At 42.8% G+C, this 15,080-nt stretch overlaps 2 protein-coding genes across 4 annotated transcripts; one reads left to right on the top strand and one right to left on the bottom strand.

The window, feature by feature from the left end:
• Window positions 1-8,702: 8,702 nt before the first annotated feature.
• Window positions 8,703-10,473, bottom strand: mafbb (v-maf avian musculoaponeurotic fibrosarcoma oncogene homolog Bb). The gene has a single exon (XM_061688660.1). It carries the CDS (start codon window positions 10,188-10,190, stop codon window positions 9,285-9,287), a length of 906 nt encoding a protein of 301 aa, XP_061544644.1. The 5' UTR covers window positions 10,191-10,473; the 3' UTR covers window positions 8,703-9,284.
• On the top strand, window positions 9,752-15,001 carry si:dkeyp-97e7.9 (DEP domain-containing mTOR-interacting protein). 3 transcript variants are annotated; one of them, XM_061688658.1, is made up of 10 exons: window positions 9,753-9,950; window positions 12,245-12,336; window positions 12,408-12,586; window positions 12,692-12,815; window positions 12,940-13,118; window positions 13,237-13,449; window positions 13,604-13,663; window positions 13,750-13,820; window positions 14,181-14,285; window positions 14,395-15,001. In XM_061688658.1, exons 2-10 carry the CDS (start codon window positions 12,287-12,289, stop codon window positions 14,518-14,520), a joined length of 1,107 nt encoding a protein of 368 aa, XP_061544642.1. In that variant the 5' UTR covers window positions 9,753-9,950; window positions 12,245-12,286; the 3' UTR covers window positions 14,521-15,001. The 3 variants fall into 3 exon arrangements, with proteins under 3 accessions (XP_061544643.1, XP_061544642.1, XP_061544640.1); XM_061688656.1 differs by having other exon boundaries at window positions 13,526-13,663; XM_061688659.1 differs by lacking the exon at window positions 14,181-14,285 and having other exon boundaries at window positions 9,752-9,950; window positions 13,526-13,663.
• Window positions 15,002-15,080: the final 79 nt, after the last annotated feature.

The raw sequence follows: 15,080 nt of genomic DNA, 5'->3' as shown, positions 1-15,080 counted from the left end.
AGGGCAATAATGCTTGCAGAAGAAATAAAAATCGAACATTTTCAAGGAGGTCCGTCTTGGTGCTTTTGTTTTATGAAACGGCGCCATCTATCCATCCGGGCAAGGACTACCGTGGCGCAGCAACTTCTGGTGGATTGCAAGGAAAAGCTGGCCATCTTCCGCTCCTACTGCAGTAAAAAGATTGCCGACAAACCACATTACCAACATGGACGAGGTGCCGCTCACTTTCGACATCGACCACACTGTAGAGAAGAATGGGACCACCACGGTAGCGATACGCACAACGGGGCACGAGAAGTCGGCTTTTACTGTTGTGCTTGGTTGCCATGGTAATGGAGAGAAACTGCCACCTATGGTGATTTCTTAAGAGGAAGACGCTGCATAAAGAAAAGTTTCCAGCCGTAGTCATCGTTAAGGCCAATCAAAACGGGTGGATGGACGAGGAGAAAATGAGAGAATGGCTGCCTTTTTAAAAACATTGTTTTAGCATGCATGCATGCTACCGTATGTTTTAAGCAAGCGTATGTTTTACCATGCCTGCACCCAATAATACGGTGCGCCTTATGTATGTGTTAAATACAGAAATAGACCCCGTAACTGAGACTGCGTCTTTTAATACGGTGCGCCGTATGGTCGTGAAAATACGGTAGTTTAACACGACACTAACTTCTCCTGCCCTTTTGTGTTGAAAGCGATTGTCACTGTCCGACTAGTATTGTATACGTTACACCAGCCATTAGGGTGATTCCGCGCCACTGTGCCGAAGCACACACAGTTGAGGCATCTGAAAATAAACGTGAGTACCGCTGATAGTAATAAGGGAGATCAATTGCTCCTCTCTTTGACCTAAGTAACTTTTGCCATAATTGATCAGACATTTTAAAATCTACAGCTACACTGCCCTTATTTAGGCAGCAAACAAACATAATGCCTGAAAGTTTTAAGATTGATCAGAAGACTGCTCACAGGGAACATTTATATAACAATGCGACCTTTCCCCTCTTGAAGGAAACCAAGCTGTTGAGTGGTCACAAGAAGCCTCTTCAGACATCGGACTTAATCGTGTAATTGCATTTAAGAGGAAAAGACATCTTCATTCAAATAGGCTGAGAGGTGTAACTTTCTTTCTTGTTATTTGGTACAAATTATATCCTATAATCGATTAAATTGTTTTTGTCATTTCATCAGCAAAAATCAAGTGTGAAGTGTCTGAATTCTGCTGTAATTATACGTTATACGTTTTTTTTTTCTAGGGAGACCAGAAAGGAGAGTTTTACAGTAATCAATGCCACTGTAGAGAAAAGTGTGCATCAGGGTCTCCATGTTTTTCTGGATAGAAAAGAACGTACTCTGGCGTTCTTGAGAAAAATCCAGTTATTTACGATGTTAATAACACGTAGGATAAAATTTCAGTCACTGATGGTGCAGTGGTACACTTGCCTGATGGGCGCAGACTTTGTGGGTTCAGTTCCCTCTCAGTGACACTGTGAATGTGTCAGTGAATGGACGTCTGTCCCTATATGTGCCCTGAGATTGACTGGTGACCAGTCCAGGGTGTAGTCTGCTTTTTACCCAAAGTCAGATGGGATAGGCTCCAGCTCAATTTATCTGTGAGTCAAAAATAATGATAATGACAAGTTTTTTAATATGGCATAAGTTTCTCTCTCTGAGCTACAGGACTGATAACTAAAACTTCAGTTTTGAAATTAAATGAACAGGATGTGCTTTAACTGCAGACTTGCAGCTTTATTTTGAGTGTACTTACATCCAAATCAGGTTAACGGTGTAGGATATTTACAAAGTTTCCATGGTAATCAAAACACCTCACAAATATACCGATTTCCAGCGAGTTATAATTCCAAGTCGTCCGTTATAAGTACCAGAGATCTTGCGTTGGAGTTGCCTACTTACTTCTACAGAGACTCAATCTCTTCTCGCCAACGCAATATCTCTGGTGACGTGCCCCGCTGCAATATGATTAGCTGCTGCATCGCTGGAAAACATGACCCAGAAGACGTGTCCGCGCCGCCATCTTGGCTAACTTGCTAATTTGCTCTGGAGTGTACACATTGCTTCACTTCATTGGTAAATGGAGGGGGGGGGGGGATGATTGACATATCACGGCAGTGCATGTCTTGTCGAAAGGAGCCGTTTGCATTTTGAAATCAGTGATGCCTTTTGACTGCTTAGTCCCTCCTGTACAGTAGTTGGCGCCACAAAGAGTTGTAATCCACATTTTTAGGAGAAGAATCCCCACAGAAGAAGAGGATTCGTCCCAGAGCCAGTCTACGACCTCTTTCTAAAGTCACCTTTACGGTAGTGTCCTAATGAGTCACTGTTTAAAATCACTTTTGTGTTCAGATATGAGATCGTTTTGCTAGAAGCCACGGGCATCAAGCAAAAGGTAACATTGTTACCTCTCATGGCGGTAAAAACGAAAACTTATTACCCATTGCAAGCAGTGTTTCAATAAGCAGCTAGTGCAGTGCGCTCGTCTCTCTTGCCCGTTGGCACACACAAACACGGGCACACGGACAAGTTACATCTCATGGCATCTACAGATGACCAATGTCAGCTTCCAACAGGCACTCCACATTAACGTGCACATTTAATGCGGGTTGCTGCTAATATTTACGTGTTTCTGCGATGATTTTAGAGGACTGAAAGTAGCAGACAATCAAGCTGTTTCATGCTCTGTTGGCTTAAATGAAATATAACATGAAGGAGGGTGGAGGGTTATCCTTAATGTTTTTCCCTTTGTTATGTCTCTAAACTGGAGGTATACTGATACTGTATGTTTGTTTAAAAGTTTAAAACTGTCAAATGTGTTGCTTTTTCATCGTATTTCGTGCATAATGTACTGCACAACAGGCTAGCTAAAAACACTTTTAAGACAAACCAGTGGAGTGCTTTCAAAGAAAACGTCAGGAGTTGAGGGCATCACAAAAGTGTTGTTAATGAACATCACAAGTGTAACTTGTTTAAAGAAGCATAAAACCTGTGATTTGCTGGCGAGCCCACTGATATTTCGTCATCATGAATTGTGTTTTCACCTATTTCTATATTGCACAGTATTTATTTTTAACCACACAACAATCATTCATTCATCCTCCGTACTGCTTATCCTCGCTAGGGTCATGGGCGTGCTGGAGCCTATCCCAGCTGACTCTGGGCCAGAGGGTACACCCTGAACTGGTAGCCAGCCAATCGCAGGGCATATACAAACAAACAGCCATTCGCACTCACATTCACGGCTACGGGCAATTTAGAGTCTTCAATCAAGCTACCACGCATGTATTTAGGATGTGGGAGGAAATCGGAGTACCCAGAGAAAACCCAGGCAGGCACAGGGAGAACATGCAAACTCCACCCAGAAGAGGCCGGATTTGAACCCGGGTCCTCAGAACTGTGAGGTAGATGTGCTAACCAGTCGTTCACTGTGCCGCCGAGAACGGAATCAAAGAAGAAATTACATTCGTAACCCAAGGTTGAACTGGATTTATAGCCTCTTCATTTCGATATCTAAGATGTTGCTCAGTGATTTGCTTGTGAACGCACCATGTTGTTTCATCATATAAAGTTTATTCTATATTGTACTGGATTTTTAAATACACACCGATTAAAACAAGGTTAACATAACTTTCTTTTCTGTAGCTGGAAAGGAATTTCTATTTCCATTCATTTAAATGGTAAACTTTGCTTTGGTGTCTCAAAACGAACTACTGTGAGTTAGTGAAGTGAGGTTCCACTGTATATAATATCACTGTTACATAAAAAGACAACTTTGCTAAGGCAAACAATAGATCGATCCAATGTCAGAAAGCATTCAAAGTAAGTCAGATAAAAAAAAAAAATCAGAGTGGGTTACTTTCTGTATGTTGAGCACCAACTGGATGGGTTTACTGTAGTGTAAAGGCCCTAAATAGATCCTACACATGCTGTGAGTTGGTCTCTTCTGCCTGACTGTCAAGAGGTAAACCCACCCAAGGATGGGTGTAGAAAACATTTCTACCACCTTGTCCATATGCAAAGTAGTAACATGACTTAAAGCTTCACAGCCACTTCTGGAGAACTGTGAGAGACAAGTTATGACACTACAGAGATGTTCACATGACTCATTAGTGGGAGAGTGACACACCCAGTTTCAAGCAGTCTTGTTAGAGTTCTCTAGAACATATGACACCACTGCCATGTTGTCTTGTCCATCATGTCAGGGTGCTAATGCTGAAGACAGATCAATAAACAAGTTAAAGTTAAAAAAGAAAAAATATATACATTAATATTGCCTAAAACACCTTCTTTGCTGAGGATTCTATCAATGTTCTTAAAAAATAAAAACCTCTTTGTTATTTCCTGGTGGTCAGAGTGCTGTACAAGGGAGATTCAATGCTGAAGAGTAGCGATAATGTGCGTTCACTGGGGGAAAGCCCTACTTTGTCAAGCTATGTTGAACTCGTCAGTTTGCACATGCTTGTGTGTGAGCAGGAGCTGACCCTTAATCAGCGCAGCTTTGCTTCACTGAAACTAAGAGACACAATTATCAGCCCTAAAGATAGGAATCGGGGGGTGGGGGGGGGGGGGGGGGGGGTAGTAGGTGGCTGAGTTAACCGCTGTGGCTCGTGTTTCTACTGTGCACTAATGGTTGCCTGTCATTATTATAGACAGAAACAGGAGGGCGCCTGCCAGCTGCATGACCCCCATAAAACAGGACAGGAAATCCTAACAGGGAATGAAAGGGAAAGAGGTTGGCTTTCTTGGATAATCCCCCCTGTGTTGACTGGACTCATTTATCCTTTAAAGTTGCAAAGAGACACTAATGAAGCAGAAAGATCTGTCCATCACAAAATGCAACATCATTCAGTCTTTTATCGAGCCCTGTGTTTTCCAGGGTTGTTGTCATGAAGGGAGGAATCTGTATAATTATTACATTACAGCAGTTCACCCTTTGCTCTCCGACCAAAGTACAGGGTCTGTAACGCGACAGGACTTTGTCAAAGCTGCCTCAGTGGTGTCCAGTGAAACGTGACAAGCTGTTTATCAGCAGTCCGTCCTATCAGATCCCCAGAAGTTCATGCATAAACAGGCTGAACACCACGTCACCAGGAAGCCTTATTGCAGTCAATAAGATAACTCCACAAGCTTTATTGTAGTTGAAGAGCTACATATTAAACCGCTTGGTAGAATCTCGCAGAGCGTGTCATATGATAACATTAGTCATTACCAGTAGTATATTCATAATTGCTGAGGAATCGGTCAAGATGTAGAAGCCAGTAAAAAGTTACTTTGAAGTGCAAGCGTGAAAGCAACCAAATTTAAAAAAAAAGGAAAGAATATACACTTTTCTAAAATACATTAATAATTTGTTCTGACTTTATTAGGGGAACTGCTCATGCACTGATTTTACATTCATGTACGTGCAATGTCCAAGGAGATGTGTGCAACATCCATGAAGTGCGTGTGTGACAACGCCATGATTCACAGTGTCACAACTGCCCAGAAACGACTGGACATCCTGAGCGGAAACCACAGCCATCCAAGCTGTGTTTTCCTGCGACATACAAGCTTAACGCTCTCACAAAGAGTCACTTGACTGGGTCCTCATATAGGAAGTGAAAGAGGAAGCCCCTCGTCCATCCTGTCCTCTGTCCAAATCACTGCTCTGTACCTCACGTGAGGCTGCGCTCTAAGACGACCATCAATTTTGTACTCTTACTGTTGCAAAACAACTGTGAAGAAAAACTAAGCTGGAACTGGAGCTCTCCTGATTTTAGGGGTCAAAACTGGCCAGTTGCCATAGAAGATTAGCAGCAATCATTGTGACTCACTTCTTGATCAGCAGTGTTTGTTTGAAACCAACACATGTTTACACAGCTGATTCACTAATGCTTCTTTGAACGTGCACATTTGTATCTAATCTCCGACAGTCACTCAGGAGCTCTTCTGAAACAAATCCCCCAAAACTGTTCAGGCAACATGGGTATGATATTACAAGTCCTGTTGAACTCTAGGTTCTGCTGGGCCAGGCCTCCTCTTGAGGCTAGAGGCCTCTGGTTGTGTTCATTGGTGTCCGTGTGTGCCTGCATTCCTCTGACTCTCCCCACACAATGGTGACTCTCTGCAGCATTCTTCTGTCTGTGTCCACTGTCTGAGACGCAGCCAAACACTGGCAAAGCTCACATTCTCTGGAAAACATCTATAAGCGTTATACACTGTATCAAAGTGTGTCATGTTGTTGTATTGGTCACGCTCATTATAACAGACACCTCTGTGGTAGGGATTTTGAAATAATTTAAGATCTGATGATGCTTCCTCTTTAACCTGCTTCATCATCCTGTTCTTTTTTGTGCAATCATTCCCTTTCTCCATTCTGATGCCACAGACGTGCAGACACCTTTCCCTCATGCTGACTCAGTAGCCTGCCTCAGGCGCTGTGGGCTTGGGGTCTTTGCGGTGAAGTGGAAGGGGGGTGGGGTGAAATGTGTGGCTCGCACATCAGCCGCTCCAGCCAATTACATTCGAGGGAAAAGAGCTGGCTAATCGTTTCTACAATGGCACCCCACACATTGTCATACAGCACCACAAAGCCCCTCTCCCTGCCAACACGGGCACTGTATTGTGCTGCTGATGCTTATAATTCCAAATGCAGTGATTGATAGTGGTCAAAGATTCTAATGCATGAGGAAGGCACTTCTTGAAAGGGCTGAAAAGCATACAGAGAATGCCAAGTTAATAAACACAAATACTGTAAGGGTTATGTAATGTACGGTACGTGTGACATCATAAAATGTAAATATATATATATATATATATAAAAGGTTCATCAGTGAGACTACATGGCTTTTTAGTGACAGATTGTGATAATGTAAAAAGAAATATTTGAAAAGAAATGTCCCCACAGTGGTCATTTGACTGAATTAAACCTCACAAAGAGCAGGTTTAAACACTATTTGAAATGTGGAGAAATCTGATTGACTGGCATATACTTTCTCTCACAAACTATAAGTACCCCTGCACAATCTGGTAACACTGCACATATTATAATGCAGGATTATGTTAAACAGGTATTCATAACATATTTATTATTAGTAGAACTGTCTTACATAATTAGACACGTTGGAGGGGGAATTTTTCCCAAAGACCTCTCATAATGCAGTGTAGGGCATCTTAATTATTGTTGTAAAAGTGACATTTTTCCCACACAGCTCATGTATTGGCTCTCATTCTAGATTGTGCAGGGATACCTATTGTGAGCAGTGAGAGTATTTTCCACCATATTATCTGCTACATGATTCATGTAGTCCCAGCACAGCAGGAAAGGCTACAGGGCCAATGCCTGTTTTCAAAGGGAAAGTGCTTTTGCACCTGTGGTGAGAAGGGGTGAGCAGAGAACTGTCATGAGGTCAAACATGAGAGAACCTGATGTCCAGTCAAAAAGATGGTGCCATTAAGTGAGCCACCTGCTTAGCTGAACTATCACACAAGAGAGGACTTTCAAGTATTCTATGGCAGTAGAATGCTCACTGTAGTACGGTAGGAAGTCAGTTCTCAATGAAACCACTTATCACATCGGCCTTGGAAGCAGGTTGGTCGTCCAAATATTATTGCACTCCTAAACTGTCAAGGAAATGCGGTGAGGAAACATGCTTGTGGATTACAAAGTGGCAAACAGTGCAGAAAAGAAGAAAAAGTATCAAGTCCAAACATTCCTCTTGAAGTGTCCAGAGGAGCGAGGACCCGGCTGCCATGGATTGCCGCTTCTCTCTTCCTGTGTCACTGAATACAGATGTGATTTGTTTGTCTGAGGAAGCGAGAAGAGGGGAAGCCTGATTTCCACTGCGTTTTATCTGTGCCCCACAGCCCCTGCCAGCCGGCGTCCTTTGCTTTCACGTCAAGATCCCACAGGAAGCAGCGCTCCTTGAAGACTAAAGGTCATGGAATGAGAGAAAGCACTTGTCCCTTCATTCACCGCAAAGAGGAATTTTGGGGCATTTTTAAATAGCCAATACATTACACAAGGAAGTAAGGTTTTCACTAATTTGATTGGACAAAGGCGGCACGGTGGACGACTGGTTAGAGCGTCAGCCTCACAGTTCTGAGGACCCGGGTTCAATCCCCGGCCCCGACTGTGTGGAGTTTGCATGTTCTCCCCGTGCCTGTGTGGGTTTTCTCCGGGCACTCCGGTTTCCTCCCACATCCCAAAAACATGCATAAATTGAAGATTCTAAATTGCCCGTAGGTGTGCATGTGAGTGCGAATGGTTGTCTGTCTGTTTGTATGTGCCCTGCGATTGGCTGGCAACCAGTTCAGGGTGTACCCCGCCTCCTGCCCGATGACAGCTGGGATAGGCTCCAGCACGCCCGCGACCCGAGTGAGGATAAGCGGCTCAGAAAATGGATGGATGGATGGATGGATGATTGGACAAACACTACATACACCAACTAAAGATTATTTCATGTCCTCTTAACACTTTTAGTGAAAAATCTTCTTGTTCATCCTTTTGCAGGATACCAATCACATATCACTAATTAATATTTCCTTATACTTATGTTGGATGCTTCCTCTTGCGTGCATTTAAAGGTTCCTGTGTGTGTTGATGAATGACTTAAATCTTTTTAAATTAGCTTTCATGTGTGACAAAGGACATTGGCAAAGACAGAATGTGCAAGTGACATTTTTGTATACTCAAAAATTCCACAAAGAGATGAGATGATATATAAAAAGTCACAATAGTTTTATTGATCCACAGTACTGTACTCGAAGAACAAAAACAATTTGCATAATTGTGTTTTCTTTAAAAAAAGAAAGAAAAAAAGACAAGCAAGTAAAGAAGACGTCTGCCCAGCAGAATCAGCTCAGTAAAAAATAATGCTGCAGAGAAAACTAGCATCATTGTCTTCAATGAGTATTTTAATAAACAGAAACTCAAAAGAAGTGGTAATTAAAAAAATCTAAACCAAACAAATTTTTTGGGATATATATATATATATATATATATATATATATATAAATGAAATAAAATGAATCAAAAGAAACTGCAGGGGGTGATTTCAATGACGTAATTTCACACAAAATGCAGATATGTCTCTATAAACTGCTCACACATGTCCTGCATGCATGTCTCATTGGGCGTCTTCATTCACCACTTGTTGAATCGCTCTACTATCATTTGCTATATTTCAGTCTTACATGAATTAAACGAGGAAGAAGTGATTGTTTACAAAGCAAAGTTGCCTGCTGGTTATTGAAAAGTAGCGACAGTTCGGTTCTTGCGGAGAATCGACACCTCACATTAAATACTCGGGCGAGGAAGGGTTGTCACTGGTTGAGCCGGTTTCGTGGTAACAGTTTGCACCGGACAGTTTCTCGCATTTAAGTTTGTACGCATCCCTCTCCCGGACCAGCCTGTTCAGTTCGTGCTTGAGCTGCTCGACCTGGGACACCAGGCTGGTCTTCTCGTGCTCCAAGACGTGTTTCTGCTGGACGCGCTTGTAGCGGCACGATTGTGCGTAGCCTCGGTTTTTCAGGGTTCGCCGCTTCTGCTTGAGGCGCATGACTTCGTCCTTACTGAGGCCCCGGAGGAGCCGATTGAGCTCCCTGACCGACATGGACACCAGCTGGTCGTCTGAGAAGTGGTACTCGGCGTTGTTTCGCCTGTGCTGCCCCTGAAGGTGGGCATGGGTATGGTGCGCCCCGCTGACCTGCTCAGGAGACTTTGGGGAGGCGCCGCCCATGTCGTTCTTGAGATAGGGGTCTTGGCAGTGGCTGCCCGGGAGCATTTGCGGGGGCGCCGAGAGCTCCGAGTAGTGATGCGCAGTCTCGCCGAGCTGGTTGTAGCCTTCGTACTCAACCGGGAAGGGTGGCTGCGGATGGCCCTGCTGCGTTGTGGCCCCGATGAGCGCTTCGACTGCGTCCTCGGGGGTCAGCCCAAAAGCTTGGGGATACATTTGCGGGTGAGGGTAACCGCCGTTGTTAGCTATCCAAAACGGGTCCTCGGGGTTATTTCGCAGCTCGTTTGGGGGGAGGTTCGGCGAGGAGGGCATCGAGTTGGCAGGTGTGCTCCCGGGGGTGGAGGACACCGAGTCGGGTCTGTGGAGCTGGTTGCACGGCCCCAGGAGGGAGCGCTCTATCGCCTGCATCGTCTCCTTTTTCACGCCCAACTTCATCAAGTCGAAGTCGCCGACGAAATTCATGAGGGGTTTCTGCACTCCCGAATGCGAGCGCGTCTCGGTGCTAATCTTCACCTTTGGATCGTCTCGTAAATGTCCGCAACTAGTTCATGCGCTCGCTGAAAACGCACTCGCTGCCCCGTAAAAAAAAAAAAAAAAAAAAAAGACTTCATAAAAATGAGATTTCCGCTCACAAGGGAAACCCGATTCCATGCGGCATCCAACTGTAACTAAGCGAAGCTCCACTCGTACTTGAGGACAGACGCACACGCCGTCGAACTGAGCAAAGAACCAGTGCACAGTTAGTTCATAAAGCCGCACAGGATCCGCGTCACCGCCCTCCAGACGACACCTCCACGCTGCTCGCCAATCACAGCGCGCAGGAGGATATTTGCAGAAAAGAGAGCCGCTCGTGACCGTCACTTGACCAAGACACGTTCGCGTCATGCACGCTGCTGCCGCCAACTTGTCTGTCTTCCGTCAATTTATGTCTCTCACCAATTACACACGTACATGTACGCACGTATTGTATGGGTATGCAAATATCCAATAGGGGAAATTAAACAGGAGTGGGACACAACATTCAGTCATCAATCATGCCCTGTTCAAATAACCAATCAGTAAACCGAGACTGGCCTTGTTGCGCTGACTCAACAACAACAACAACAAAATGTTCACGTAGCAAAAACACAATTCACTTGACACCGCCTTTTGGGGGATCGTCTGAGTCAATACTGACATCTCGTGGCTGTTTGTTAAGCCACAGCCGTCCCATTGCAAACAAATAAATGAATGGTAAATGCTAAACGGACTGCACTTATAATGCGCTTTATCTGGGCGGGATGAAAAAAATAAAATAAAATAAAAATAATCCAGCACTGTGCCTGCTCTTGCATGAATTTCCTGATGCAGTGTTCAGTCTAAAACCATGCCAAATTAAACAAGCACATAAACGATATAAAACAGCGGTCTTGTGTGTTTCCTACATATACTGTATGGGCGTTCTAAATATAATTTGAATAGCGTAGAAAACTTAATATAAGTAGTTAAATTCAAAAACGGAAACTTCCGGTATATATTACATAGATTCACTAAACACAGAATGATTTTATCCCCCCCACAATTTTGATGCTTGACGCTTACAGCTAACCAAAACCCCAAATGCACCATTTTAAGAAATTTGAATGTTACATAAGAAACAATCAACATCCTTTTAAACATAGAAATTATTTTGAATTGGCCTGATTTTTAATGAATCTGTATGAGTTTCACTTCTAAAATTCAACAACTTAAATACATTTAATTTCTTTTCTAATTTATTGAGATGCAACTACTGTATATATATAATCTCTGTTTTTTATTTGTTTAATTATTTGTTTTTACACCAGCGCCTATTAAATAAAAACATCGCAATAGACTCCTCAGACAAGTTTTGCATCCCAGATGTATCAAAAATATTTTAAATATTTAACATACTGCAAGTTAGACACAGGATAGATAAATGTGTAGTAGCCCACAATGTCTTGTCTTTCCTATGTGAGTGACTATGATGGAAAGAGAAGCTCAAGATTAAACTTGGCCAGTCAGTGGATTGGTACACGTCTGGCATTTCTGGAACAAACTGCCAGAATAAACACTTTTATTTACCAGCAAAGAGCGGCACCACTGCAGACAAAAACAAATAAGGCAACTAGATGTTGCAGAGATCCTCGGCTGCTTCCTGACTTCTGTCAAGGTTCCCTTGAGCAAGAGATGTCAATGACCTAGCTCAAAGACTGCAGTACTGTTTGTAGGCACCCCCCACACATGACATCTGTCCTTGCAAGCCCCTATGTGTGTGATCTAGTTCTCTGTGTGGTATACAACAACAAATATTTGGCGGAGTGTAAGTTGAATTTCCCATTGAGTGATTAAAATCAATATATAAGCCACTATTGTATGATTAATTAAACATTGTCATGTGTCTTTGCTTCTTGTATACATAACATCTTTCCCACATGATATTTCCAGTGTCTATTATGTAAACACGTGAGGGCCACTAGCAAACGTTAGCTTTACTTATACTCTCGAGTCATCAGATAACAACCACGGAGTGAACAAGTAGCGTCAGGAGAAAAGGCATGGCTCGACAACACAAGGCTGAAGTCATGATTGCTGGAGAACAACTCAGGTATGTTGTAAAACGCAGTCAGATTCCTAAATCATATCAAAGTTTGATGAGTGATGTAAACTTCCTTCAAGGTTGAGGCTTCACGATGGAAAACTCATCAAGGACAGACGCTACCACCTTCGAACATATCCAAATTGCTTTGTAGCGGAGGAGCTCATAGTCTGGCTTGTGAACCATAAGGAGGCTCCGGATCGGACAACAGCCGTGTGTCTGATGCAGCACCTCATGCATCAGGACATTGTGCATCATGGTAAGAGAAAAGCACCAAGAAAAGACAAGCTTCAGCAAGGAGAGTGTAATGCAAAAATGATTACTTTTAAGACACAACAACAAATCTCTCTGGGTTTTTTTGTAGTTTGTGATAAGTGGTCTGAGTTCAAGGATGCCAAACTGCTGTATCGTTTCCGCAAAGATGATGGCACATTTCCCTTTAATACACAAGTGAAAATCTTCATGAGAGGACAACGACTGTATGAGCAGTAAGAGCTTCAATGAGCACCATTTTATAAAATATCATCCTGTAATCTGTCATATTAATGTTGTGTATGTTTAAATGCTCCTTTCAGTTCTAACAAAATAAGATTTGTATTCTTATATCGGTAGTCTCATAGGGGACAAGCACTCAATTCTCCAGCTAAGAGAGGAGCACGGTGTTGCGTATCAGCGCTCTTTTCCTGGCTGCCAGATGATAGATTGGCTCCTTCAAAATGGAGAGGCAGTGAGCCGGTGCCGGGGTCTAGAGCTGTGCCGTGCTTTACAAGAGCATCGCGTCATTCAGCATGGTGAGAGAAAAGCAACCACACAACAGTTGGTGGCCACAGGCCAGCTACAGCAACTGCAACTCATCAATTTAACAACAGTTCCCTCTTGTGCTTTTGTTCCCTCTCCTCTCATCAATAGTGGCCCAAAAACATGATTTCTTTGACAGTGGACTTCTCTATCAGTTCTGCATAAATTTCCGCCGCAGACGACGCTTGTCTGAGCTGTTGGGTGAAAGTGAGCAAGACAAACATGAAGGCACAATGTTGTCAACACAAGGAGACAGCCACCCTGATAGTCCATTTGTTCTGCACAAAGATCCACCCCAAGAGGCGACCAGTGGTTTCCAGTCAGGTTAGAAAAACGTGCATTGTCTTCCCAGTTTGTTGCATATTCCTCTTCAAAAGATTCACACACAATTGAATGATAGTGGGAGCCAGTGAAGACCTGAAAAGGGTGACAAGTGGCCGTCGAGGCAGCTTGAATTCCCTTCTGCTTCACTCTGCAGGATTTCCCCCTATTGTTCAGCTGTCTTCAACCCCAGTCATAAGATGCAACCCTAAATCAGGCAAGTGTGTAATTAAACTGCAGTGCTGTATAATACATTTGGTTAAAATAGAACATTTATGATGAAATTAACGCTTGTTCTTGCAGTTCTTAAAAGACATTTTACTTGTGAAGAGTTACTGGTACCAGGAGCACCCTTTACCAAGAGTGTGTTGACAGTGAGTTGCTATAGGCATCATTATTCTATATTCATAGGATACGTTTGTATACATTTTTCATGATATATTACTCTCTACTATGTGGCTAGCATAATCTGCTTCACAGTCAAACGTTCCAGGTTTTAATCTCAGCTCTAGTCCATTTTCCTCCCATATTCAAAAACTATTTCCACTCTAAGCCTCTAAATTGCCCATGTGAGTTAGCGTGATCACATACAGTATACTGTATGTGCCCTCTGACTGACTAGCGATCAGATCAGACCAAATTCAAATCTTAAAAAGAAAAACAGATATTTTATTCGAGATTCCAAGAATATTTATGGTAAAAACGAAAATGAAATTCTCTCACCATGATTGCAGGTGACAGGTGATGCCCTCGGTTGGGGCTTTGTCCTTAGAGGCGTGGCTCCTTGTTATGTGCAAGCTGTTGACCCCGGAAGCCCTGCAGCAGCTGCCGGAGTAAAGGTCATAAACGTCATACACATGGGATTACAATGAGATTAAAACAATAACGTATTAACTCAATGACAAAAAAAACTAAATGTGCCTTACTCTAAATCTGCCTTTTTTTTAGGTGCAGCAACTATTGTGTCAGGTGAATGGACAATGTGTACTCTATCTGGACTACAGGACAATAACCACACTGGTGATGACAGGACCTCGAATTGTTGTATTGGAAATGATGGAATCATTGGAATAAAAAAGCTTCAGTATTCAGTTTGATCAAGTGCAAAATGATGCATTTTATAGAGATAATAAGACTTATTTGTGATGGGTGTTGACATTATTTTGTAGTTGTGTAAAACTGCACTGCATCACACAAGGAGGGTTTTCTCATTTTTAGCTCTTCTCGGAAGGGATTTTTCTGAAAATTTCCCCGGAACTATGTTCTCAAGCCATTTGTAGCGTTGTTATTTTCATTACATTTTCACAACAGTCATTTTAAACAGTACATTTTAAACAAAATAAAATGATAGACAATACAAAAAAAGCTAATTACAGATTTCCATAAAACTTTATAGGAGGATCATGTACATATGTCAAGAATGAAACTATTAAACTTAAGTGAAGGTCTGGATAAAGGTGCAGATACATGAATGTATTCGTTTTTCAGGCATTATGACATCAGTGGGGAAACACAGGGCTGCAGTGGTTAGCATGTCTACCTCATGTCGAGAGGTTCAGGGATCAAATCTTTGCTTAGGCCTTCCTGTGTGATTTCCCAGTGCTTGCGGGGGTTTCCTCCAGCTTCCTGCCACA

This window comes from Phycodurus eques, chromosome 10 (assembly GCF_024500275.1).
Source record: "Phycodurus eques isolate BA_2022a chromosome 10, UOR_Pequ_1.1, whole genome shotgun sequence".
Lineage (NCBI taxonomy): Eukaryota > Metazoa > Chordata > Actinopteri > Syngnathiformes > Syngnathidae > Phycodurus > Phycodurus eques.
Note: the sequence above shows the minus strand (reverse complement) of the source record. Positions and strands in the feature narration are given on the sequence as shown.